Source organism: Fimicolochytrium jonesii, assembly GCF_025526975.1.
Source record: "Fimicolochytrium jonesii strain JEL569 chromosome Unknown EV422scaffold_16, whole genome shotgun sequence".
NCBI lineage: Eukaryota > Fungi > Chytridiomycota > Chytridiomycetes > Spizellomycetales > Powellomycetaceae > Fimicolochytrium > Fimicolochytrium jonesii.
Window position 1 is genome coordinate 283,748 of NW_026515683.1, and position 23,699 is coordinate 307,446.

At 50.9% G+C, this 23,699-nt stretch overlaps 8 protein-coding genes across 8 annotated transcripts; 4 read left to right on the top strand and 4 right to left on the bottom strand.

Annotated features, from left to right (window-relative positions):
- Positions 1-7: 7 nt before the first annotated feature.
- EV422DRAFT_568588 (uncharacterized protein) lies at positions 8-2,373 on the bottom strand (the record flags this gene model as incomplete). The annotated part of the gene is made up of 8 exons (XM_053072664.1): positions 8-236; positions 314-783; positions 867-1,094; positions 1,191-1,270; positions 1,332-1,566; positions 1,653-1,730; positions 1,798-2,081; positions 2,151-2,373. The coding sequence occupies 8 exons, from the start codon at positions 2,371-2,373 to the stop codon at positions 8-10; spliced, it is 1,827 nt and encodes a 608-aa protein (XP_052924484.1).
- A 1,217-nt stretch (positions 2,374-3,590) lies between these two features.
- On the top strand, positions 3,591-6,816 carry EV422DRAFT_533686 (uncharacterized protein). The gene is made up of 4 exons (XM_053070614.1): positions 3,591-5,306; positions 5,388-6,181; positions 6,269-6,313; positions 6,373-6,816. The coding sequence occupies exons 1-4, from the start codon at positions 3,884-3,886 to the stop codon at positions 6,610-6,612; spliced, it is 2,502 nt and encodes an 833-aa protein (XP_052924485.1). The 5' UTR covers positions 3,591-3,883; the 3' UTR covers positions 6,613-6,816.
- Positions 6,817-7,076: 260 nt separating this feature from the next.
- EV422DRAFT_497687 (P-loop containing nucleoside triphosphate hydrolase protein) lies at positions 7,077-9,384 on the bottom strand (the record flags this gene model as incomplete). The annotated part of the gene is made up of 4 exons (XM_053067966.1): positions 7,077-7,238; positions 7,314-7,416; positions 7,483-8,275; positions 8,355-9,384. 4 exons carry the CDS (start codon positions 9,382-9,384, stop codon positions 7,077-7,079), a joined length of 2,088 nt encoding a protein of 695 aa, XP_052924486.1.
- A 578-nt stretch (positions 9,385-9,962) lies between these two features.
- EV422DRAFT_507266 (ATP-grasp domain-containing protein) lies at positions 9,963-11,400 on the top strand (the record flags this gene model as incomplete). Its single annotated transcript, XM_053068647.1, has 2 exons — positions 9,963-10,107; positions 10,181-11,400. The coding sequence occupies 2 exons, from the start codon at positions 9,963-9,965 to the stop codon at positions 11,398-11,400; spliced, it is 1,365 nt and encodes a 454-aa protein (XP_052924487.1).
- Positions 11,401-11,616: 216 nt separating this feature from the next.
- EV422DRAFT_99946 (protein-tyrosine phosphatase-like protein) lies at positions 11,617-13,372 on the bottom strand. Its single transcript, XM_053074581.1, has 9 exons — positions 12,965-13,372; positions 12,817-12,900; positions 12,656-12,726; positions 12,546-12,569; positions 12,413-12,487; positions 12,312-12,346; positions 12,182-12,253; positions 12,008-12,112; positions 11,617-11,931 (listed from the first exon to the last, which is right to left on the bottom strand). The coding sequence occupies exons 1-9, from the start codon at positions 13,150-13,152 to the stop codon at positions 11,833-11,835; spliced, it is 753 nt and encodes a 250-aa protein (XP_052924488.1). The 5' UTR covers positions 13,153-13,372; the 3' UTR covers positions 11,617-11,832.
- A 33-nt stretch (positions 13,373-13,405) lies between these two features.
- EV422DRAFT_99990 (uncharacterized protein) lies at positions 13,406-14,428 on the top strand. The gene is made up of 4 exons (XM_053074582.1): positions 13,406-13,612; positions 13,689-13,949; positions 14,033-14,057; positions 14,136-14,428. The coding sequence occupies exons 1-4, from the start codon at positions 13,598-13,600 to the stop codon at positions 14,282-14,284; spliced, it is 450 nt and encodes a 149-aa protein (XP_052924489.1). The 5' UTR covers positions 13,406-13,597; the 3' UTR covers positions 14,285-14,428.
- A 431-nt stretch (positions 14,429-14,859) lies between these two features.
- On the bottom strand, positions 14,860-19,531 carry EV422DRAFT_550949 (DNA topoisomerase; the record flags this gene model as incomplete). The annotated part of the gene is made up of 12 exons (XM_053071799.1): positions 14,860-14,967; positions 15,001-15,033; positions 15,143-15,298; positions 15,399-15,515; positions 15,575-16,906; positions 16,971-17,135; positions 17,200-17,430; positions 17,496-17,905; positions 17,966-18,599; positions 18,663-18,950; positions 19,095-19,262; positions 19,322-19,531. The coding sequence occupies 12 exons, from the start codon at positions 19,529-19,531 to the stop codon at positions 14,860-14,862; spliced, it is 3,852 nt and encodes a 1,283-aa protein (XP_052924490.1).
- A 2,303-nt stretch (positions 19,532-21,834) lies between these two features.
- Positions 21,835-23,683, top strand: EV422DRAFT_558398 (uncharacterized protein; the record flags this gene model as incomplete). Its single annotated transcript, XM_053071926.1, has 4 exons — positions 21,835-22,504; positions 22,569-22,781; positions 22,855-22,983; positions 23,049-23,683. Coding segments are annotated over exons 1-4 (1,551 nt in total), but the record flags the coding sequence as incomplete, so codon positions are not given.
- Positions 23,684-23,699: the final 16 nt, after the last annotated feature.

Sequence of the window (23,699 nt, forward strand, 5' to 3'; positions counted from 1 at the left end):
TTCGCATTCACGCCACTCCAAATACCGGCTGAAGGTATCTCATCCTCACGGGAGGAACGTAACTGGACCGCATGACCGTCGTGGACGTGCTTCCATCGATCAACCCCTCCGGCAGCACCCTGTTGCGATACCTGGTCGCCAAGCCGCGCGCGGCTTGCGTTAATTCACCCGCTGCTTTGATGCTGGACGGGGAGACGGGTGGGAAGCGACCCAGGGTCTGGGAGGTCGTCGTCCAACTGTGAAGATCGTGCGGAGATAGTTAGCGACATTCAAGTGCATCAGCGGGCCAAGAAGCATCAAATTTGGAACGCACTCATTGGCCTCCCCTTTCGCATTCCACCCTTCTCCGCTCTTCACGCCGCTCGGTACTCCCGCCGCTCTCTTCCCGGTCAATCTATGTGCCTCCTGCGCTTTCGTCGCTGCGATCATGTCCTCTCGCTGACAATCTTTGATATCCCCTTCCCATTGTCCGCTACCAAAGACACGACTTCCTCGGAACGCCTTTGCAGCGGTCCTACGACTCAGGACAGCTTGCGCGTGGGCCTTCCCCAGAAGCCTTGATGCGTCCGGTGTGGTTGCGTAGGCTGAGCGCGTACTGGATGTAGGCGTTGCGGTGGGCAAGTCGAAGGGGGAGCCCAGCAAATGTGGCGTGTCGGTAGGTGCTCCTGGATGCCTGATGGGAGAACCACTGGAGGAAGGCGCTGTAAATGCAGTGCGGGTGGTGGATGTGAGAGTATCCGGACCTGCGGATCCAAACACAACACTACTGGCAACCGGGATGATCTACACATACAGTTGTAGTAGAAATCGTTACTTCGTTAAGAAAATCGCTCGCAGCAATGCTCATGACAGTGCAATTAGCTTACATTTTGCGGTGCATGTTTGTGCGCTGGGCCATTGATCCCGTCCTTTAGACCGTAGCTCTCCATATACATGCTTTGTTTCAAATCGCCATCCGCATCATGCTCGTCCAATACGCTCGATGGAACGTACGACTTGGCAACCGTTGGCCTTTCACCGTTTTCTGCCACTGCAGCCCTGAACGAGTATGAGTATGTGGAAGTTGCCGGGTCGGTTGCCGTTGAGTTCCCGAGCTGGATAGATGCGAAATGACGTGAGTGGTGCAACGAGAGTACCAAAGATATCATGCGGAATCCTGACATCAAGCGCCTGTTTGGAGGAACACTCACCGAAAAATGCGCGCGGCCGCTGGCTTTTGCCCAGTTCGGTCTCTTTGCGGTGTAGTCAACACCCACCGGGTCTTTATATGCTAAATACCAAAGGATAAGAAACTGTCTTGGGACAGCACACAAAGCCACGACGTAACTTACATTGAGACGAGAGGCTCGCCCACTGTTCTTTCTCCCCATCCTCCATGGCAAACGTCCATTCGCGTTTGTCATCCTCGTCTGGAGTGGTCCGTGGCTTTGAGGGTGTCGGATCTTCGCCGGGAGCCTGCGTCGCATCCCTCATGCTGCTAACGTAGGTAGGACTTCCGTCGGTGCCTAGGACTATATTTGTCCGTGTGTGTTTGTGCGGGATGGGAATGCGACGTTTTGTAGGATGCTGGGTCATTGAGCGGATCAGAGACAATATCCGAAGCGCTTCGTTCTTTGCAAGCATCATAGCTGGCTGTCAACACCTTCACCTACCAAATGATAAGCCGAGTCATAGGTGCTGCCGCGCGGATGGTTCAAGACTTCAATGTCACGGAAAATCGGTGGGTAAACCTTGGGAGAAAACATGAACGTGTCAGCGACTTGCTGTGAAAACAGAAAAGGGAGCAGGACTGCTTACATTGTATCCTTTTTGGATCAGCTTGCCATCCACCTTTTCCAATGGCGGCTTTGGCCCATAGTCGATATGACTGCGAGGATGCTGTCTTGCGCTGCCGTCGTCCTCTTCCGGGCCTTCGAGAGTAAAATGCGTCCGTGCAATCTCCTGTGCAATCTTGAGATTCGGCTGGGCCCTCCCGGCAAGATTCCGCCTCGGGAAATCGGTTTTCATGGTGGTCTCCCATGGTGGCGGCTCCTCGTCTGCGTACGGAGAGCGATAGTCACCAGCTTCAGCGTTGATTTGCGCTAGCAAAGAGGTGTGGGAGTCGAGCTTAGCAACGAGACAGCTTGATTGACTTCACTGAATCTCCTTACGCAAAACCCGATTGTCCCGTTCATGGCCGTATAATTTCCGTTCCATATATGCTTGATGCTCGCCGGTGTACTCCGTGAACCGAGGATCGAACTCCGAAGTCAAAGGGAGGAGAGCTGGAAGTCTGCTCGATGATTCATGGAGAATCTTAGGTGCCTCATGTCTGCCTGGGGGAATCACCACAGATGTCGCCGATGGGGGCAAAGTAGCCGCTGTAAAGCTCATATTGTCCCGGCGGTGTACGAAATAAACGTATCTGTGCAAGTGTTGTCCTGACCGGTGCTAACCAAGTTTAAAAAGTCTGCAGAAGCTGGATATGGGACATGTGTTTCGATTCGCTGTTGGAGCTTTTTCTATGGTGCATAACCGTTGACTACAATTCTCAACAAGCTTCTACTAAGGTAAGGTGTAAGTTATACTAAGACAGTGTGACGGTCAAAAATAAGTTCTTAAGGCCAGTTATTGTCCCGAAGGGAAACCAAACTTACTGGAACGGCATGCTCAATCCGAAACTCCGCCAACAGTATTGACAGTGCCAGATCGACAGTGACAGTAAAACTGCTGTCATCTGCCGGAGTATATTCTCAGGCCCGTATATGAACTGGACTTCATGGGCGGCATTCTTGCTCAGCCTGCCAGTATGGATGAAAAGATAACGTCCCGTGTTCCAATTTGGGCGTCCATGCAAGGTTTTGCGGGGGTGCACGGAGATTGAAGCAAGGAATTTAACGATTTGGGTCACCTTTAGAAGAGCGGAAGCGGCGCTGCAGAGAAGCGACAATGGTCAGTACGTATGATTGAACTGACGTGCCGTCCCAGGACGATGTGGGGAACAACATCCATTTCAGACCCGAGCGGGTCTCCGCTGAAAGAAGGAGCTCAGGCTTAGCCATTGCAGACTTCAGAACAGCTCGGTCCAAGAAAGGCAGCAGCTTTCGACGGATGACTGTCCGCTTCCATTTACCATACGAATACGAAAATCAAAGTTCTCTAACGAAAGCCGACATTTATAAGAAGGTGATTCCTATTGAAGGAAGAGGAGTTACCTTTTTATATCCGCGCTACAGAATCCTCTCCATACTGAACTTTGATCCTGAGATGTGGATTTTTCGAAGTCGCAACCCTCACCCGCCGGCATCCATTTCACAGTACAACAGCCATATATAAAGTCGACCTTAGAGGACAAACTTTGGACATCATGTTAGGTGCATAGGTCCCATAGATACGCGGTCATACGGATGAAGAAGCACGGAGCGGAAAACATCTCGCGTCGCGCTGTCGCTTTCCTGTCAAACGTGATCCCCGACGTGCATATAAAACGAAGCTATAAACTGCCTAAGCGGGAACCAGCGTTGGCATTGTTCTCACGGGGCTCTCCGAAATCAGGGGATACATTGAATCCGTGGGAGACAGTGATGCATTCTGAGCACCGTAACAAAGAACGATTCATGGGACGGCACCAATTAACAGCGGTTTTTGGCGCCACGAAAGTGTAACGACAGCTGTATGTGACCATTGACGAGGCAGTGCTCATCACCTTCATATTCGGTGCCATCGCTTGCTCCCGCTGCTGGATGTGCACGCACCGAGATTTCTGACCTCAACTAAACTGATGCAGCGCCTTGGATAGGCGGCGAGCATTCTGCACGTAGGATCTCGCAACGGACACGTAGGATCTCCGAACGGACACTAGAATCTCGCAACGAACGAAACTTTGTTTACATCGAGGCCGAACATGTCGCACGATGGGTGCCAGCCGATGTCGACGTCAGACATTTGGTGTGACTACATCATTGCGGTGGCTTATTTTGCTCTGCCCTTGCAGCTCTTTCACCTCTGTCAGGCGTTGCGGAATGTCACCAATACTAGCCACAAGCTGCTCCTCGCGCTCTTCGTGCTGTTCATCCTCCTTTGCGGGGTGTCACATGCGCTGTCGGCGCTCCGGCTTTCGAAGTCGCTGATTCTACTCCTTACGTCTGTCGTGTCCGTCGCGGCCGCCATCGCGACACACGCCCTCGGGCCACACCTAATCAAGCTCGTCTCGACGGCTCATTTCGAGTTATCGATGTTGAAAGGCCTCAGAGAAATCTCTCTGAAGTGTTGCGAATTGGCGACCCCGGAAGAGCTGCTCGCGAACTTGCGTCACACTATGAATGTTACCTATCCGATGTACGATTTTCGATTCGTCTGTGCCGATGCGTGTCCCGATGCGCACCATATATTGGATGATCTGTATCTTGAAATCGCGCCCCTCATCGGCTCTGATCCTATCTACAACACGGTGTCATCATTATGGGTCGAGTGCCTGGTCAACCAGATTCGGGTTGCCTATCATTTTGCCTTCGTGTTGGACTTCTCGCCCGATATCATATTGAAAGTCGATACGTGGGGAAAGGTCTGTTATCGAAATAAGCGATGGCGAGAGTTCAACAGCAGCGGTGTAGAGCTGAGAGACTCATTGCCACTCGTACATCCCGACGATCGGGACGCAGTCATGGAAACATGGGGCGAATGTATAAAGAAACGGACGAATTACTTCTATGAGTACAGAATGCTGCACGACGATGGGACGTATCATTGGATACAATCCAATTGCCAAATCTGCCGAAGTCCGGTGACGCACCTGACCCACTGGTACGGTGTTATAAGGGACATCAACCAAAGCAAGATCCTGACGGAAGAAGTGATGAAACAAAAGGCGTTTCTGCAAACCGTCCTAAATGCTGTACCGATCGCACTAGTTGTGGCGAAATATCCTGAAGGTCGAAAAGTAATCACAAATCCGACTGCCGTCGAGTTTGCCAACGAGAAGGACGCATCCGACAACAACGAGAACTGCAAAGGGTTCCGAGCGGGCATCCCAATTGCCCCTGGAGATTGGCCTCTTGACCAAACTGTGCGGACGGGAATACCAGTTGAGCCGGAGCGCATCGATATGCGCCATGGAGACGGGACAGTGAGACACTGGAACGTTTCGACCCTGATGATATACGAGAAAGGCCATCCCACCCACGTTGTCGGTCTTGCTCATGACCAGACACTTCTATACGAGATGCAGGAAAAGTTGGACCGATTCGCCCAGGCATCAATGGCCGCCGTGGAATTCAAGAGTCGAATGATGGCAAACATCTCACATGAACTGCGAACCCCGATGAATGGTAATTCGGATCACACCCTCCAAATCTATTCCTCCCTCAAACCGAAATCGATCTGACGCACTTTGTTTCTACCTTCTACAGCAATTATGGGGCTAATCACGATGGTGCAGGATGATACGACTTTACCCTCATCGACGTCCGTGACAATCAAAGAGACGCTGAAATCCTGCAAATCGCTTTCGAACCTGATTGAGAACCTTCTAGGTGTCTCTGCTGGCCCCGAACCCATGGTTCAAACCGGTGAAGAATTCAAAATCTTGCCCGTCATACACGACGTGCTCCGGGTTTACGCAAATCAAATCAAAGAACGTTCCATCCAAGTGGTCGTGCCTCTGACGGACGAAGTGCAGGAGTCAGTGTACCATGGCCGCCGAGATGGAATTGAGAAGGCGCTCTCTCTCCTCGTCGATAATGCGGTGAAATTCAACTCGGAAGGCGGAACAGTCATCATAAACGCAGAGCACGATGGAAAAAGACTTCGGTTGACCGTTTCTGATACGGGAATCGGCATCAGCCCCGAGAATCAACAAAAAATGTACGAAATATTCTGGCAGGCGGACAATGCCTGGAACAGACAGTATACGGGCGCCGGCATAGGGTTGTCCATTTGCAAGCAGCTTGTTGAGAGCATGCGAGGCACGCTATCTTGCGAAAGCGTAATAGGGCAGGGGACGCTTTTCCGCCTTCTAATACCGCTGCATCGTATGCCACCCGCCGCAAGCGAACCCGAAAGCTTGCACATTCTCGTCGCGGAGGATAACAAGATCAATCAGATTATTACGAAGAAGCTTCTCATCAAGCTCGGGCATACGGTTGATGTTGTGGAAAACGGAAAACTTGCGGTTGAGGCCTACAACCCGGACACTTATGACTTGGTATGTCTCACGGGCATGAGGATGGACGATTTATATTGTAGACGATGTACGAACGACACATCTCAATGGGGTCACTTCAATGCACAGGTTCTGATGGATTTGCATATGCCCGTCTGTGACGGTTTTTGTGCTGTAAGTTTTCGCATTGGCGCATTCACCTCTTTCATGTGGTCTAATATCCATGTGCCCAGACAAAGCGAATACGACAAAATGAGAAGCGCAATGATTGGCGGCACGTTCCAATCATTGCATTCACAGCGGGAGCGAATTTCACTCAGGCCGAGTTCATGGCCTCAGGACTGGACGATATCATCACGAAACCCAACACGAATCAGGACATGGGAAAGATTATTCTGAAATGGTGGACAAAATGCAAGAATGGGTTGTCAACTTCTAATACAGACTTGAGCTCAATAGGGTTGCTCCCATAGTTAGAGTCCAGACCTTCCTTCGTTCCTTCAAGTATATACTACGGAAATTTGCCATAAAGGCGTACACATAGCATGTTTTTTCCATGCTATTTCTCATCGTGTTTCCTTGAAGCATGTCTGAGGCACATTTTCAGTCAGAAATGAATCTGAGAACTTTCATGGGGTGAGTGGTGCCCGCGGAACATCTAGCATGGTAAGTGAGCATCCGCACGCTGCTGCTGGCCCGCGACAATTGTTAAGAGGGTATTGCCAATGCAAGCGTTATCAACTCGATAGTCCCTGCGCGCGCTCGCAAATGAAGTTGTCACGGCGAACTACGATCTGAGTCCATAACAATATCGATCTATTTCTGTACAATGGCCTGTGCGACAACATGATTCAACCGTTGCAGGAATCTACTCAAGAATCTAGACGACAAATGATGTAAAGATGTATGCTCCTAATGACCGACGCAGGATGCTACCCTAGGGCTTCCCAGCAGCAGCAGCCTCGGCGGCTTCTCTTTGAGCGGCGTACTTCGCCTTGAGCATGGCCTTGTAATCGTGAATATCTCCCTCGAACTCCTCGACCTCGCCGTCGTGGACAATCCAGATTTCCTTGGCCACTTGGTCGATCAGCCGGAAGTCCTGAACGATAGCAAATATAGATGAATTAGAACCAGATATCCATGTGTGGTAGAGATGAGAGATCCCAATACTCACGTGTGTAATGAACACAACACCGCCGTCGTATTCGTTGATAGCCTCTGCGAGTGCATCAATAGTTTCGATATCCAATGCGTTAGTAGGCTCATCCATCAAGAACCTGGGTTAGGGAAGACGTCATCAGCAAAAGAGTTTCCGGACATCTATAACAAAGGAGGGCACGTACATATGCGGTGTCTTCAGACCCAGGTAGGCAAAGATGACACGACGCCTTTGACCATCGCTGAGCTGTCGCATCGGGATGACTTGACTTTTGCCAGTGAGGCCATATCGCCCGACTTCCCTCCGCATTTCCTGGTCCCTCCACTCCTTAAACTGCCCGCAGAGCCACTGGACAGCGGACTGTTCCATATCCAGCTGGTCTCCCATATGTTGGTGGAACTGCGCAATCCGCAGGTGATGGTTTCGTGTGACGGTTCCCTCTGTCGGTTGAAGCTCGCCGAGCATAAGCTTGATGAGTGTGGACTTTCCTGCACCGTTGGGTCCCACCAACGCGATGCGGGAGTCCAGATCTATTCCAAAGTTGAGATCATGGAACAGCTTGCGACCCCCCGGGTAGTTGAAGCCAGCATCGCGGAACTTGAGTACAGGTGGAGGCAACCCTCGTCCGCAGTCGTTGAACCGTAATGTGAGGGGTTTATCCCAAATGAGCTCTTCCTCAAGAGCCTTGTTCTTTTCCTTATCCTTCTCTGACCGCTTCTCCATCGCCTTCACTCGATTCTTGGCCTGTGTTTGTTGCTTCGAACCGGTCTTGCCAAGACTTTCCTTGATCTTCTCCATTTGTTTTGCTTCCGTTCTCGCCCGCTTATTTAGCAGAATATCCTTTTCTGCACGAACTTTTGTGAACGTGTTGTAATTGCCGGGGTAATGGTCAAGACGCTGGTGGTACAAATGGATGATATCCGTGCAGATTTCATTCAGTGTGTCTTGGGAGTGAGATGTCATGACAAGAGTGTGACCTATGGTAATAGAAGGAAAAGGGTGAGCTGTGGTTCGAGGCGTACGTAGTGCAGTTGAAGAAAGACTATCCGCGCGAACCTTCGAGGTTATGCAATAAATAATCTTCCAACCACACGACGGCTTCCAGATCCAGGTGATTCGTCGGCTCATCTAGAAGCATCAACGTGGGCTTCACGAAGAGGATACGAGCAAGGGAGATCCTCATCCTCCATCCACCAGACAAATCTTTCGTCTTCGTTGCAATGAGTTCATCAGTGAAACTCAACCCCTTCAGAATGTCCAATGCGCGGCGCTCAGCCCCGTCCGCCTCAAGCTCACCGAGCCTGGTCTGGATATAATCTAATCTGACGGCGTGTTTGTCTGGGTCACCCAGCAGATCTTCCATCTCGGTCATGAGATGCTCATGCTCTGTCTTCGTGATGTCCAAGACGGCTTCTATTGATGTCATCTCGGTGGCTGTAAACTCGCGATCGAGCAGATACACGTCAAGCGTTCGTGGCATTGGTAGCAGGCCACAGGCTATTGCATGAAGTAGCGTGGACTTCCCCGATCCGTTCGGCGCAATGAGACCGTACCGGCGTCCGTTGATGAGAGACAACTCGGACTCCTTGATGAGGAGCTTACCAAAGGCCTGCACCGTGAGCTTATCGACTTGCATATCCCGAGAGTTTGGCGGTGAGAGCAAATTGCCTGTAACAGCGATGGCATCGGCAGGGTTGGTACCTTCTGGCCCTGGGGCTTGACCAGAGGCGTATCCGTATGTCCCCGGCGTGCTCTTCCGGTCTTCATCGGGAACGTTATTCGTGTCCTCATCAGACGCCAGGTCAGCGGCATCAGTCTTCTTTGACTTTCTCTTCTTTTCAGCCTTCTCCTTTTTGCGCTCCTCTCGCGACTTTTTCGGCTTCTTCTCCTTAGTCTCGTGTTCGTCTCCATCGGCTTCTTCGCCTTCCTCCTCGTCACCCGACAGAGCTGGCGAGGCGTTCTTACTGCTGCTGGCACTCTTCTTCTTATCGGTTTTTTTCGAGGAAGACTTTTCGCCTTCTTTATCTCCCCTCTTCTTCTTTCCCTTCTTCTGTGTACTGTCCACTTCCTCGTCGTCGTCCCCCATTGCCAGCGCGGCAAATGAACCGCTCATGCCACCAACTGCTGCGTCTTCATCGTCTCCGTCCTCTTCGTCAACATCGTCTTCGAGCATGGCGAAGGCGTTCGGAGCGGGTTTGGGTGCAGCCTTCTTCTTCGACTTTGTTGGTTTCGAGGGAGCGGGGATCTCCAAGGCGTCGTCGGAGACCTCCCCATGGGGCTCGGCCTTGAGAACGTCTGGGACATTGTCCTCCTTGTCGGAGTCCCAAGCGTCCTTATTTGCCTTTTTCTTATTCTTATTCTTGGGCGGCATTGTTTCCTAGTTTGTGTCCTCCCGAGTGGTCTGTGTACTGTACGTGGCAGGTGGGTTTGAACTTGTAACTTGGAAAAGTACTGCAAAATGGACTAAGTTGAAATGAGGGGTGGCGCAGTCCTTAGAGACAGTCCCACTCAGTCCCAACTCAGTCCCAACGCGAAGGAAAGGCCCATCGTGAGAAATATCGCCACGATCGGGGGGGTCCGTTGACTTGACTTGGGCATAAGTTACGGAATACAGGAAAGTGCTGCTAGCGTCGAGATAGACAGCTTCCGCTGCCCAAGTCGATCATGGCGGACACGACCGTTCACATTCTCATTCTTGACGAGGTTGGAACGCCCTCGCTCAACAAAGCTGCCTCCTACACGTCGTTTGTTTCACCATCGGACAATGTTCGGTTATTGATAATCAGTTCGAAAGGGGCTCTTTCCGACGGTTTGTTCTGCGTTTTTGCCTGAGGTCCCTAGCAAAGTCCGAAAGTTCCGGAAATAACGGTCTGTTCGTACAGCTGATAAGGCGGACTCGTTAGCGTACGTTGAGTTGGCAACCCCCACGACAAACGGACTTGTGGAAGTGGAGGCGTCGGCTCTGCACGCAAAGCATCGGATAGACCGTATTTACACCAAGCAGGAAGACCTGATTCTTCGAGCTTCATTGCTTCGCGAACTCCTGGGAATCAAGAACGGTCTGAACTACCAGGACGCTATTCTGTTCCGCGATAAAGAAGCCATGAAACGAATTGTGAAACATGCCGCCTTTCCTGTACCATCCTTTGCAAGAGTGTACAGCCCGGCATCCATTCTGCAGTTTCTTCAAATGGAGCACTTGCCAATAATTTTGAAACCCACGTTAGGGTCGGCATCGGCTGGAATTACAGTGCTTCGGACGGATGCAGAACTCAAAAAGCACTTGGAGAAAGAATTTTACGAGCGCATTGACGATAAAGGCAAATGCATGGACTATTCTGCATCCGGGGATATCATAGTGGAGGCGTTTGTAGACCCCGCCACAAGCAAGATGTACCATGTGAACGGGTACGCTCAGAACGGCGCCCTCAAGATTGTTTGGCCGTTTGCATACATCCAAACCAATCTGGGCTTCACGACGGGAAAAGCGTATGGGAACGTCTTGATTCCTCAGAGCGACCCGAAGAATGCGAAACTTCTTGAAGCTACTGAGAAGGTTCTGAAAGCACTACCGACTGTCGATCATCTGATATTCCATTTGGAATTGTTCGAGACCAAGAGGAAAGCTTCTGGCGCACAAGAAGGGGGTGAAACCACAGAATTTGTCCTCTGTGAGATTGCGGCGAGACGCCCGGGGGGTTCGATCGGAGGCCTGATTGGTCTAGCCGAGAACTATAATTTTGCGGAAATGGAATTCAGGCTTTCCAACGGTCTACCTCTGCGGCAAGATCGCAGTTCGGTCGCCCCAATAGTGAAGCATCCCAACTTCTCGTTGGGAGACTTACTGATACCCCGCCGTATTGGGAAACTGCTCTCCATCCCCGGGTCGGTCTCGCTATGTCCGGTGTCAGACGTTCAGTACTTTCCCATTGCCAAATCCGGGACAGAATATACCGGATTTCACATCAGCACCATGAACACTGCAGCGCGATTGGTCGTGACGATGGAGGACGGGTCTGCGGAAGCCGTCCAGGCGAAGCTGGCCGAGGCTCAGAACTGGTTCGATGCTGAGGTTCGATATGAAATAACCTTACGGCAATGAAGCTGATCAAAAGTCCGTTCGAGAGCATATACCCACCCTGTTTGGCAATTCCTGCCTGAACTTGATGGACTAAAGCGACTAGACTGCCTGACTTGCATCAGTAGGACAGTAGGCATCCGGATTTTCCTCTTCTGATCTTTCATACCGATGTTTTCGGAGGAGTTTAGTCTATATATTCTACGAAACTAGATAAGGATATTCAATCTGAGGCATCGATGCAGTTCCAGAATGGAGCACGCCGTATCAACGTATCGATAACCACAACCGTGTTTGCTTGCATACCGCATCTATTCCCGAACTGAGTGGAGACCAGTTGAACTCTTCGGAAACCCCCTCGACTGTGAAACCCATTCATCCTCCTCTTGGCGTCAGTCGGCTTTCGGTGATCCGATTGGCATTCTGGAGACCCGCGTTCTCGCACTCAGCGTGCGTTCAAGAATCATCCCATTCCTGACGAGTGGCCCCATTTGTTTCCAGTGCACATTGATAGAATTGCACGACCCGAGGGTGCAAATGGAGGGTTTTGTCAACCTTAGTGAAGCAAAATTCGGTCCCATGTCAAACAGGTCAGAAACCACGGCTCAATTTGGTCTTCGTCAACACTTACTTGTGGCCGCTTTGAGAACATGATATTCTGAGCCTCGAGCGGAGTAAGTTGATATCGATACACCAGCCAGCAAATCACGACAGCGGCGCTCCGTCCGCGACCAGCCTAGACCGTTGACGGATGTCAGGAGCGTGCGTTCCTAAGACAAATATGCAAAAGGAAACACCGCCTTACTTTGCAGTGCACGTATACACGCGGCGGCCGGTTATCAGACCCTGGAGATCCGTCCGCGATCTTTTCTATCCACTTGTGATCCACCCATGTTAGCATCCCACATCACGCAGAAGAATGTAGAGGGAACTACCTTCACGCCTGTTACTAGAGCATCGTACTCAGGTACTGCCAAATTGATCTCTTATCAGTATGTGATGCGTGATGTAGAACAGCAAGTCTGCTTCTTTCCACCTGTAAAATCTGGTGTCTTCAATCGCAGATAACTGATGCCCACCGAGCGGATGTTTTTACCCTCTCCGGGGTGCTCTAAGCCGTGGAATGTTGAGTACCCTTGCCAAACGCCTGACATCACAGCTGTACCTACCTGCACACATGTTGATTACGCCGGCTAGATTTTCCTGGCGAAGAGAACACAGATCGTTGGCAATGGAACTTCGAAGAATGGAGGGTCTCCGCACGGGGCTCGCCAGGGACCTACTGTATCTCGAAGTAGTTGTATGACTGCCTTATCCGGCAATGCTCCCAGTATTAAGACCTTGTCTATGCTGCATCGACGGAAGGGGCGCGGTCAGCTCTTGAACGTTGGATTCCTGTCCCTTCCTCTTCCTCTCCCCTCTTTCCTTGCTCTTCCTCACCGATTGAACCACGTCCATTTTTTGTAGAAGCTGAGGTGATTGACCGCTAGCTTGTTATATGCATATGACACGGACCACCGTGTTCTTGAGGGATATGGGTCAGCGAATAGTCCGGCCAGCCAAGCAAACAAGTACATGGTGTCTTTACTTGTCCCAAAAGCCCGTAAACGAAGGCCCTTCCTCTTCTTCAGCCACCTGTTCTTCCACTACAGTTCCAGCGGTCGTCTCGTGAACGACGACGTGGGTTGTTTCGGGACCGATGGCGGGCGGGACATCGTCCTGCAAAGTAAGGACGGGCTCATCCGGAGCGGGGATTCGCTTCTCAGACAGGTCCATCGCTGGTACAGTCGCGCGGAAACCAGACAATCCTATGCGAGTCTACTTTCAAATAGATATCCGCTAGAGTTGTTGACCCGCTGGCAGTCAATGAGCGAAGGGTGGAATGTCTCGAACGTTGACGTCGCTTGACAGCCTTGATTTGTGAAAGCAACGCGTCCGAACCCAAATGAAATCCGACAGCGCGTTTCCAGACGTAAGCTTCATCATCATCCTCCTCTTCCTCCTCCTGCTCTTCATCTTCCTCTTCATCCTCTTCTTCTTCGCTCTCCTCCTCATCCGTAAGCGTCCCTGACAGAATATGCAGACGTGTCCATCTTGTTCATCTCGATCCTGATCGAAGTTTTGGAAAGTTTGAGCAGTGAGCAAGCCTCAGCATCCTGGAAGTGACCAAAGTTCACAGAACGTTTACCGCCCTCATACTTATATCGATAACGTGCGGACCATGGCTTCCTTGGAGGTATGATACACATGCGGAATGATGTTTCAAATTCATACAATAGGAACACAGTTGATCTGACAGCCGAAATCTATAGTCTCTGTTCAAAGCAATCGGAGCCGGCGACACCGAAACGGTTCGGGCACTCCTGTTAGCCGACAAATCGCTCACGTCCCAGAAACACCGTGACGCATCCCTCAAGTTTGAAGCGGATGTGGAACTTGATGCCTACAAGTTTTTGGGAGCATACATCGGAGCCATCACGCCATTACAGAAAGCAATTTTGAGTGGGCAAGATGCGATTGCAAAGGATATTCTGGAAAGAACGCTGAAGGATGATTTGGACATTGCATTCGGGGTGAGTTCCGGGAGCTCAGATCCGGAGTGGAACAAACAGGGCAGTCAGCTGATCATGATTTATGTCTGGCTGAATATCGTTAGGGAGGGAATACCGCGTTACATCTCGGTAAGTTCACGTACTTTCACTTGTATTCTCCCCTGTATATACGCAAGTCCTCTGCTGACGTTCGCATCATTCCCTCAGCAACGTTTCTCGGTGCGCGGGACATCGTAAAATCATTACTGGAGCGTGGAGCAAATAGAAAGCTTACGAATGCAAAAGGATTCGCGCCTATTGATGTAGTTGATGACGCTGAGATGAGGGCCCTTTTCGCGGACACCGCGCCATCGTGAAGGATATCGATATCGAGCATTACGGATTTCATTGTACATACACTCTTGCTAAAGTCTGAGCTACATATCTGAGATATATCCAATACGCCACGTCATCAGGTTCCATCTCCACTACTCACCGGGGCCCCTGTAGAATTCAGTCATCATCCGCAAAGTCACTTTCGCTTTCTACATAAGTTTCCTCCGCGTCGCTGGCCTCGTCAACGTACTTCACAGGGGCTTTGCCTCGAGTCGTACGGCCGACCGGCACACTCGAGCTCGCAGCGACGTGGGAGGTAGGAACGTCCATGTCATCGCTATTCAGTCCGTCAGTCTCCTCTGCCTCTGATTCGGATACCACCTTGCGAGGTTTGGGTTTGGGCTTTGTTGTGGCAGCGACCGGCTTAGTAGTACGTTTCAGAGCTTCCTTCTTCTCTACGGGTTTCCGAGCTCCCGAAAGAACTCTCCTTGGGACAGGCTTGGCGGCCGTAGAAGGGCGCGGAGACGCGTCGACATCCATGGGATCAAATACATCATTTGATGGAGATGCGTCTTCTGTGGCGTTCGCTGGTGCTTCGGACCTCAGCGGTTTCTTCTCAGTCGGTGCGGGCCCTGCGACGGCGGTTTTCTTGCCCTTCAGCACGCGTTTCTTTACTGCTCCGGGGCTCTTCGTCAAGTCGATGGCAGACAAGCCTTGCGTGAGTCTGTCAATGCTGGATGGCGAGCTCACGATGGACGACGTAGACGCCTTCGGGGTTGCGGCCGTCGCCCTAGGCTTTGCTGCGGCTCTTGGTTTTGCGACAGGTTTAGCCTTTGGCTTTGCTGCGTCTGCAGGAGCTAGCAATGAAGTAGCGAGGAAAATTCAATAGAGCTCTCTACGTATCGCATTGTGGAACCAGTTATACCTTTAGCTGATGGTGCAAAATCGGCATCTTCGTCGTCATCGCTCATATCTGCTTCTTTCTTCAACTTCAAGGCGGTTTGTTTCACAACAGGCTTCCTCTTAGGCTGTCCAACAGTGGTCCCGTTTACAGGCTGCGTAGCGTCGCTTTTCGCCAGCGTCATTTCAAAGTGCTAAAATCCAGTTCAGTTCCAACGCGTACATGTAGGGCTCATCAAATCTCAGAGTGCTTACATCCCACTGGGCCAGGAACGCGTCCAAATCAGTTTTCCAAAGGTCGTTAACCGACTTTCCAGTCAACACTGTAACTTCTAAGTTCTTCTCATTTTGTTGTTTCTTCAAGCTTTCAACCTGTCCATGTCTCATGTTAGGATGCTGTCGTTCATTTAACCAATCGAAGGGTAGCTTACCTTCTCCATAGTTAAATTCCAGATCGGCATGCTGAGTAAGTAGTCGAAACCGTGATCTTTGGTATCAACTTCGGTCTCTTCCGCCTCATCCTCACCAGCAGGAGTGCCCTTCTCCCTCTTGAAGAAAGGCTTGTAGTCACGGGTTTGGAGCTCCTTGAGTAACGCATCCTTCTTCTTGTTCTGCACGACCAATTTCCCGGCAATGATTTCAAGAACGAATCGGACCTTGTTGTCCAACTTTGTGAGCTCGTAGTTCAGTTCGTCCAGTATGTGTGCCTTTCGTTTTTGATAGAACTCCCTTCGGAGATGGTAAAACTCCCTAAAGATTTCCTCGATGGTGTCGTATTTGCGGATCCTGCCTTGCTGATCGAAGCAAACCAAGTTCGAAGTCGAGATGCTGCTTATCAACTTGAAGCGTTTCTCCAAACCCTCCTTCTCCGCCAGGGCCATCTGTTCTTCGGACATCGTGACAATGAACTTAACCGCTGCCTCGGTGTGGTACTCTCTGTAATCCTTAATCCACGCTGCCTGCTTCTCGGTGCCAGTCAACCAGGCCTCGAGGTCTTCTTTGTATGACTGAGTCCAGCAGCGAATGGGAAGTTCCGTGATCTCGACGGTAGTGTCATCGATCTTTTCGATGCAGCCAGTGACTCGGAACTTGTCCTTGCCGATGGATTCGATGGTTCCTCGGAAACCGCGGTACCAGGGTTGCATATCAATCAGCTCACGATCGTCCATCATCCGGAATATGTTGTCGACAATATCGCGGGGGTTGTAGTTGGGAATGGAGGTGGACCATCCCGTCCCGATGCCTTCGCCACCGTTGAGAAGGAGCATAGGTAAGATAGGGAGATACCATTCAGGCTCGATCATCTGCCCATCCTCATTCTGGTATGACAGCAATGCGTCATCCGAAGGGTGATACAATGCTCTCGTCAGTGGAGTAAGAGCGGTGAAAATGTAACGGGCGCTGGCGGCATCTTTTCCTCCTTGAAGCCTCGTTCCGAATTGTCCCAGAGGTTCCAACAGCGGTAAATTGTTGCTGCCGACAAAGTTCTGCGCGAGACCAACGATAGTAGAGGCCAGACTGGCTTCACCGTGGTGGTATGCCGAATGCTCAGAAACATAACCAGCCAATTGCGCCACTTTGATTTCTCCTTTCAGTTTGCGTTTGAAGCAGGAGAACAAGGTCTTCCGTTGCCCTGGCTTCAATCCATCCACCGCGCTGGGGATTGAGCGTGCGTTATCGGCCATGGAGAAAAGAATGAGCTCGCGATTGATAAAGTCGGTGATCGGAATTTGAGCTTGGTCATGATCCATGTATGTTCCCGGCTACAATCGCGAGGTCCAGTAAGCACATGGTTCGAAAGTACAATCAACATCTTGGGAAATCCACCTCAAATTCGCGCAACCATTCTTTGCGATCATCCGCTTTCTTCTTGCTGAAGGCCATGTCCACAAGAGCCCGCTCTTCATCTTGAATGGGGCTGAACGGCTTCAGATGGCGCTGCATGGTCGAGAAGTACTTCTTGCAATCCTCGGTCGTGCTGGTTCCCAAACCCTATTGCAATGCACAAATATGAGAACCTTCCTCTAGCTTTCTGACGTTCGGGGTCGATAGATACCTTGTAGTACTTGATGGTCCATCCCTTCCCATTCTGATTATCCTCCTTCCATTCCTCATATTCTGGGATGGTGAAGAAAGTCTGCTCCTTCTTGTTCGGGCCCGTTCCCTTCGTGACCTTGATAATTGGCGTGATGAACTCGAGAAGGAACCCGGGAATCTTCAACAGGGTAGGCCAGAAATGGTCGATCAAGTTGATGATGAGGCCTTTGATGTGTGAACCATCATGATCCTGAGACGACGAAAATACATCAGTTGGAACCAGAGAGAAACCAGCTGTTCCCACCAGTCACGCACCTGATCCGTCATGATCATAAGATGGCCGTATCGAAGACTGTCTACCGTTGTATACTGCTTGCCGTGTTGAAGACCCATGATTTGCTTGATAGCATTTATTTCCGCGTTCGCCGTGATCTGGGAGTGAGACGCTTCGCGTACATTCAGAAGCTTCCCGCGAAGCGGGAAAACTCCAAAATTGTCGCGACCAATGACCGAAAGACCAGCCACGGCAAGGGATTTGGCCGAATCTCCTTCTGTGAGAATCAATGTGCATTTGCTCCCGTTTTTGGTGCCAGCATTGTTCGCATCGTCTAGCTTAGCGAGACCAGTGATTCGCGTTCGCTTTGCGCCGTCAGTCTTCTTCAGGAGCTGATCCTGCTTGAAACGTGCAAAACTCAGAATGTTCTCCACGACGCCGGATTTCATCACTGGAAATGCATGGCGTTAGTTACCGCGACTCAAATGCGACTAAGATCCGGAGGCCTTACCTTTCTTCATGAAGTCGTCAGTTACCCCACATTTCGACCCGAAAGCACTCTGTCGCAAGGTCATGTTTTCTTTCGTTTGAGAGTCAAACGCAGGGTTTTCGATGCTACAATTGACGAAAACCCAGAGATGATTTTTCGCTTGGAAGGGTTTCAGCGGTACTCCCTTCTTGTCCTTCTTCTTGACCGCCTCAATCAAAGATGTCACCAGTTGATCGGCAACGTGGTTGACGTGAGTGCCTCCTTTCGTGGTGCAGATGGAATTAACGAAGCTGACTTGCTGGAATTGGCCGTCGCTCACTGTGAAGGCGATCTCCCATCGATCGTTGACCCTTTCGTATATAACATTCGGCTTGGGAGCAGCTCCCTCGGAGGTGGCGCTAGCGATGTACATCTCGGCATAGTCTTTGAAGTCTTTGACCTTAACTCGAGTGTCGTTCAGAAAGACCTTGACACCGCGCACGCATCCTGCCATGTCAAGAGTACGCTTCTTGACGAGGGCTTCGAAGTCGTCGTCAATGGCGATCATACCGAACTTGGCCAGATCGGGTTTGAAAGTGATACGGGTGTAATTCTCTCCCTTTGGATTACTGGTAATCTTGGGTTCTCCTTTCTTGCTCATGTTGTCGGAATGGACCTGCACCAGTATGTCAATCGCGATGACTTCACAATCTAGCTGCGTCAACGCCCTCTGTCGCACCTGTACAAACTTGCGGCCTGTGACCGAATCAGCAGTCTCCACGATAAACTCGGTACTGAAGATGTTGCAGAGCTTCGCCCCATAACCGTTCCTTCCACCAGTTGTCTTTTTCTCGTTGTCGTCGTAGTTGGAGGACGTTAGCAAATGGCCAAAGATTAACTCCGGAACGTAAACCTTCTCCTTGGAATGCATTTCGACGGGGATTCCGCGGCCATTATTGTACACAGAGATCGTGTTGTTTTCCCTGCTGATCGTCACTCGAATGGTATCCATGGTGGAATCGCGAACCTAAGAGAGTACATCAGCTTGCGGGACATCAGTGGCAAGCATATTCCACGTCATACTTTGTTATCGGCAGCTACATGAGACAGTGATGTAAGTAAAGAGCTTCCAATGGGTTAGAAAACGATATCATTGGGATTTACCGTTCACGATGATTTCATCAAAGATTTTGTACAATCCAGGGACGTACGTCACGTTCCTCCACACAAACTTCTCGTTCTCATACACCCACATCGCAGAAGTTTGTGCTTCAACAGAGCCTATGTAGGTATCCGGACGAATAAGGATATGCTCCAGTTGCGTTTTCTTTTGATATATCTGGTGTTGCGCGGGTGAGATATGCAAGCCCGTGACAAGGAAGCAGGAAACCACTATACCTCATCGACGGTCTTTGCCTTTGAAACCGCCGGTAGACGTGTGCTTGACGAGCCCTCGACGCCTGCCTCGCTTCCCACGGCATTGTCCCCGGCTCTCTCCTTCAAAACGGCTTTGCTTTTGATTGCTTTGGCAGCCTTGGGTTTGACGATCTTGGTCGCTTTCGCTTTCGCAACCTTCAGAGCAGCTTGTTCAGCAAGCTTCTTCGCCATGACCTATACCAAAGAGGGGCAGGAAATAGGACCGGATGTCTATTTCCCAGGCCAGACACTCACCTTCGGCCGGGAAACGTCCCAGTCTTCACTGTCCGACATCTTTCTTCTTCGTCTTGTGAAGGCACTTCGGTGCTTCAGGCTCGGGTAGTTCTGAGGAAAGTACGTTGGCTTGACGTTGGTGTATATTTGAGAAAGCAGCCGACTTCGGATGCGAAGATGATCTCGGGCAGCGTGGGAAAAAAGCGGACCAAGACCCGCGTCTCCCTCTGGCTTGTCCGGATGCCGCTTGTCCGACAAGCACCCTGACAAGCACCCCGCGAAAGGCGTCCACAACAATCAAACCGGACCAGTATCCCCATCGCCACAAGTTCAACCACCATAAGAAGAGCCAACGAACCAGAACATCCTCAACAGGGCATGGGAATGACCTAGATAGTCTGGTCGTACGTATGCAGTGCAATACCGAGGCCATATGTATAGGAGTTGCTAGTCAAGACGCGTAGCACACGATATAAATACCCTCTACTGTACAGTAATTCGACAAAGCGCTGGAGTGTTCCATACAGCATCTGGATAGTTTGCCGGTTGGCTATATGCGGAGGTACCCTCTCCAGCAGCCGCGCGCTGTCGAGAAGGGAAATTCAGCTAATATGGAGCAGCGATTAGAGTTTGTTCTGCCGAGGGTGATTATGTGATGTTTGACTGCCACTCGTGGAACAGTTCGACGCACTTCTTACACCAGGGATCCATGGTCTTATGCATGCCTTTGTACATACAGAAAGAAGTGAAACAACTGGAAAGTTCTCACATTCTTCGGCACCCCGATCTTGGCGATATCATGGCGGAGTATCGGCAGCTGATATTACAGGATCTTACAGAGCAGCCGGATGTGTGTTAGCAAGGGGTGTGTTGAGTACGAGCGCCAGAGTCCAGTCGGGTCCGGGGCAGCCACAGCCTTCTTTTCATTCAAGGCATCTTCCGGGGAGGGCAACACGAAGGCTGGTTCTGTGCAGGTTTGGGCGGTGCGTTGAGCGAAGGACAGCGCAACGAGGCGCACCAGACTCAATTGCATCGTCCTGGGAGGCCGAGCAGCCGAGGGTAGAACTGCATATGTACAATACCACGACAAAAGTTTTCGGAATGCACGCGTTTCAATTATAAACAATTAGAAAATCCGTCTTCTTTTGCTACTGGGTAAAGTCCACAATTATGCTCTAAACTTAAATCCGCCCATAGAGACGAATATAAGCTTCATGTTGATCCGCTTGTTTTCCTTATAACTGGGCATGCGCTTTGTCAAGTTGGTTTGGGCAGGATACCATGCGGAAGATTGGTTTGAGTTTTTTCTCTAATTGGACCCGAAAATCAATTATGGGAGGACGGCTCTTCCGACTTCAACGGACAATAACTTGACAACCAGACAGTTTACAGACTTCAGTACTATGTAGGTTGAATACGCTCCTGCTTCCGGGCAATCCAACCGTATCACTCCCATGCGCTAAAGTCCAGTATGTGTGGTTGTCAATTAAAGCGCTTCGGTAAGCGATTTTTCTAATTGTTTATGATTGAAACGCGTGCGTTCCGAAAACTTTTGTCGTGGTACTGTACAGTCTGTTGCCATAAAGCAGGTCGCGCCTGGCCGTGCGCAGTCGGCCCCTAGCCGGGTGCTTCGGACACACTGGACAGCCCTTCACAGTGCCGCAATTGCGAGATCATCTTCCCCATTCCCACACCGACAATGCCGAAACCCCTGACCCCCAAAAGAGGGCAGCCATTGTTGCGTTGAGCAACGCTGGCAAGACACCCAGAGAGATTGCAGAGCAAGAGTCCGTGCCTGCAGAACCGTTCAGAGAACCCTGAGGAGGTTCCAGAATGCAAATTGCGACGACCCCAACGCATTCAAGTCAACAAAACCCAGGAGCAGACCAGTTAAGTATCAACCCTCAGCAGACGAGCTTGCTGAACTTCGCAACGCTGAACGGGATTATGCAGAATGTCTGGCAGACAATGGATGTTCTTTTAGAGAGACTTATTGGTTCAATGCCTGGACGCATGGCCGCTGTCATTGCCGCAAACGGGGGACTTACAAAATATTAGGAACCGAGATCTAGTTTAGATTAGAGGTCCCAATACCGTGATTAGGAACCCAGATCGAGTTTTAGATTAGGGGTCCTAATACCGTGATTAGGGAGTCGGGACCATGATCAGCCGCGAGGACAGTGACTTAATTTCAGGCGCGACCTGCTTTATGGCAACAGACTGTACGCGTGACGGGCGAGTCGGCAAACGTAAATGAACAAGCACGCCACAAACTGCAAAACTTGACAGCGGCCCACTTTCCTCCGTCTCCTCCGTTCTTCAACATACTGTACAGTACTTCTAGCACCTATAACACGATGTCAGCAACTACCAAGAACAAACAGGCTACAAGATGCAAGTACTGGGACAAGTGCTATAGGCGCAACCCACAGCACCTTGCCGACTTCATCCACCCAGACTCGGAAGCCGATGCCGAGTTCGAAACGGACGGCGACTCAGACGTCGGCGTTGGAAGAGTCTCGACGGTCGGTGATGAGGAAGACAACGACAACGACAACAGCCCCGGCGTCGGCGTCGGCAAGGACGGCGAGGAGGAGAATGGTGGCGATGCACTCGGGGACATTGCTATCGATGGGGATACAGCACCTGAAGACGTAGTTGAAGTGAACGAGGAGGGTGAGGAGCGAACGGCAGCCGGGCAAACTCCACCAGAAGACCACAAGCCGGATGATGACGATGAAGAGGATGAAAGTAAAGACAAAGACTTGGACTTTATCAACGGCGTGGCCCCAAAGAAGCTCCTAAAGGATGGTGACACCGTCGATTGCGCTTCCAAATCCAGCTCTGCCGTGTACAAGATCAAGCGAACGGGTGATCATTACTATTGCACTTGCCCGGCCTGGAGAAATCAAGGAGGGGTCCCTATCAACGGTTCGTTGAACCTTCCGCTTTCTCATTTCCGGAGCGATCTTTTAACGTTGCCAATGTACCATAGCGAGAAGCTGTAAACATCTCAAGGAAGTCCTGGGTGACGCATACGAGTCCGCAAGATGTGGGCAAGTCAACGCATCTGCTTCGTCGGATGGCAAAAGCACTGATGCGAAACGGAAGCGCGGGAACGCTGGCGCTGCAGCTGGTCCTGCAGCGAAAAAGGCGAAAGCCATCGCACCAGCGCTTATCTTGGCCAATAGCTGGGACCAGGTGTCAGGTATGCCCTGCTTTGTGCTTGAAAGAGTTCGACTGGAACGAGAACTCATAACGCTTTCACGCTCCGCGAAAAGGTCCCGACCCTACCGGCTGGTGGGTGTCGGAGAAGCTCGATGGAGTCAGAGCATTGTGGGATCCGGTTAGGCGCCAGTTTGTCAGTCGGCTTGGAAATCCTTTCACAGCTCCGGATTGGTTCATTGATGGTCAGACACTTGGCGCTATCCGTTGGCAAATCCACTCTTGATTGACACTACTACTTCTTATACAGCGATGCCTACGAACATGTCATTGGACGGAGAGCTTTTCTGCGGACGGGGAAAGTTCTCCCAAACAGTCAGCGTCGTGAAGACCATCGACTCCAAATTGTGGCACACCCTGAAATTCCACGTATTTGACGCGCCATCGCTGACAACGAAACAGTTTGAACGTCGATTGGAAGATATCGCAAGTTTCTTCCGCGCAAATCCTGCGGTGCATGTACATCTGGTCGAGCAAGAGAAGTGTACCGGAAAAACACACCTGCTGAAGCGGCTGAAGGAAGTGGAAGAGAAGGGCGGCGAAGGGCTGATGTTGCGGAAGTCGCAGAGCTTATACGAGGGGAAACGAAGCCCAACCCTCTTGAAGATCAAATCATTCTACGATGCTGAAGCTGAAGTCACTGGATACGAGCCTGGAAACGGCAAGCACAAAGGCGTATGCGGAGCGTTACAGTGCGTCATGGAATCTGGGAAGAGGTTCAAGGTTGGAACTGGACTCGCCGACGCGCAACGGCGGAATCCACCGAAGATTGGAGATATCGTGACCTATCGCTTTCAAGAGTTGACAAATGACGGAGTCCCTCGGTTCCCGTCTTACATCGGTGTACGGGTCGACGCAAATGGACCCAAAGACTACGTCTTCCCGAAGCGCTCGAACTTAA

Excerpts from the sequence above, each read along its gene's own strand:
- EV422DRAFT_533686 (XM_053070614.1), top strand. The coding sequence starts at position 3,884 with ATGTCGCACGATGGGTGCCAGCCGATGTCGACGTCAGACATTTGGTGT. Across the intron at positions 5,307-5,387 it reads ACTGCGAACCCCGATGAATG|CAATTATGGGGCTAATCACG; the intron begins GTAATTCGGATC and ends TACCTTCTACAG. Across the intron at positions 6,314-6,372 it reads TCTGTGACGGTTTTTGTGCT|ACAAAGCGAATACGACAAAA; the intron begins GTAAGTTTTCGC and ends CCATGTGCCCAG.
- EV422DRAFT_99990 (XM_053074582.1), top strand. Across the intron at positions 13,950-14,032 it reads ATTTGGACATTGCATTCGGG|GGAGGGAATACCGCGTTACA; the intron begins GTGAGTTCCGGG and ends GAATATCGTTAG. Across the intron at positions 14,058-14,135 it reads GAATACCGCGTTACATCTCG|CAACGTTTCTCGGTGCGCGG; the intron begins GTAAGTTCACGT and ends TCATTCCCTCAG.
- EV422DRAFT_99946 (XM_053074581.1), bottom strand. The coding sequence starts at position 13,152 with ATGGACCTGTCTGAGAAGCGAATCCCCGCTCCGGATGAGCCCGTCCTT. Across the intron at positions 12,570-12,655 it reads ACTACTTCGAGATACAGTAG|CCGGCGTAATCAACATGTGT; the intron begins GTCCCTGGCGAG and ends AGGAAAATCTAG. Across the intron at positions 12,488-12,545 it reads CGTAATCAACATGTGTGCAG|AGCACCCCGGAGAGGGTAAA; the intron begins GTAGGTACAGCT and ends TCCACGGCTTAG.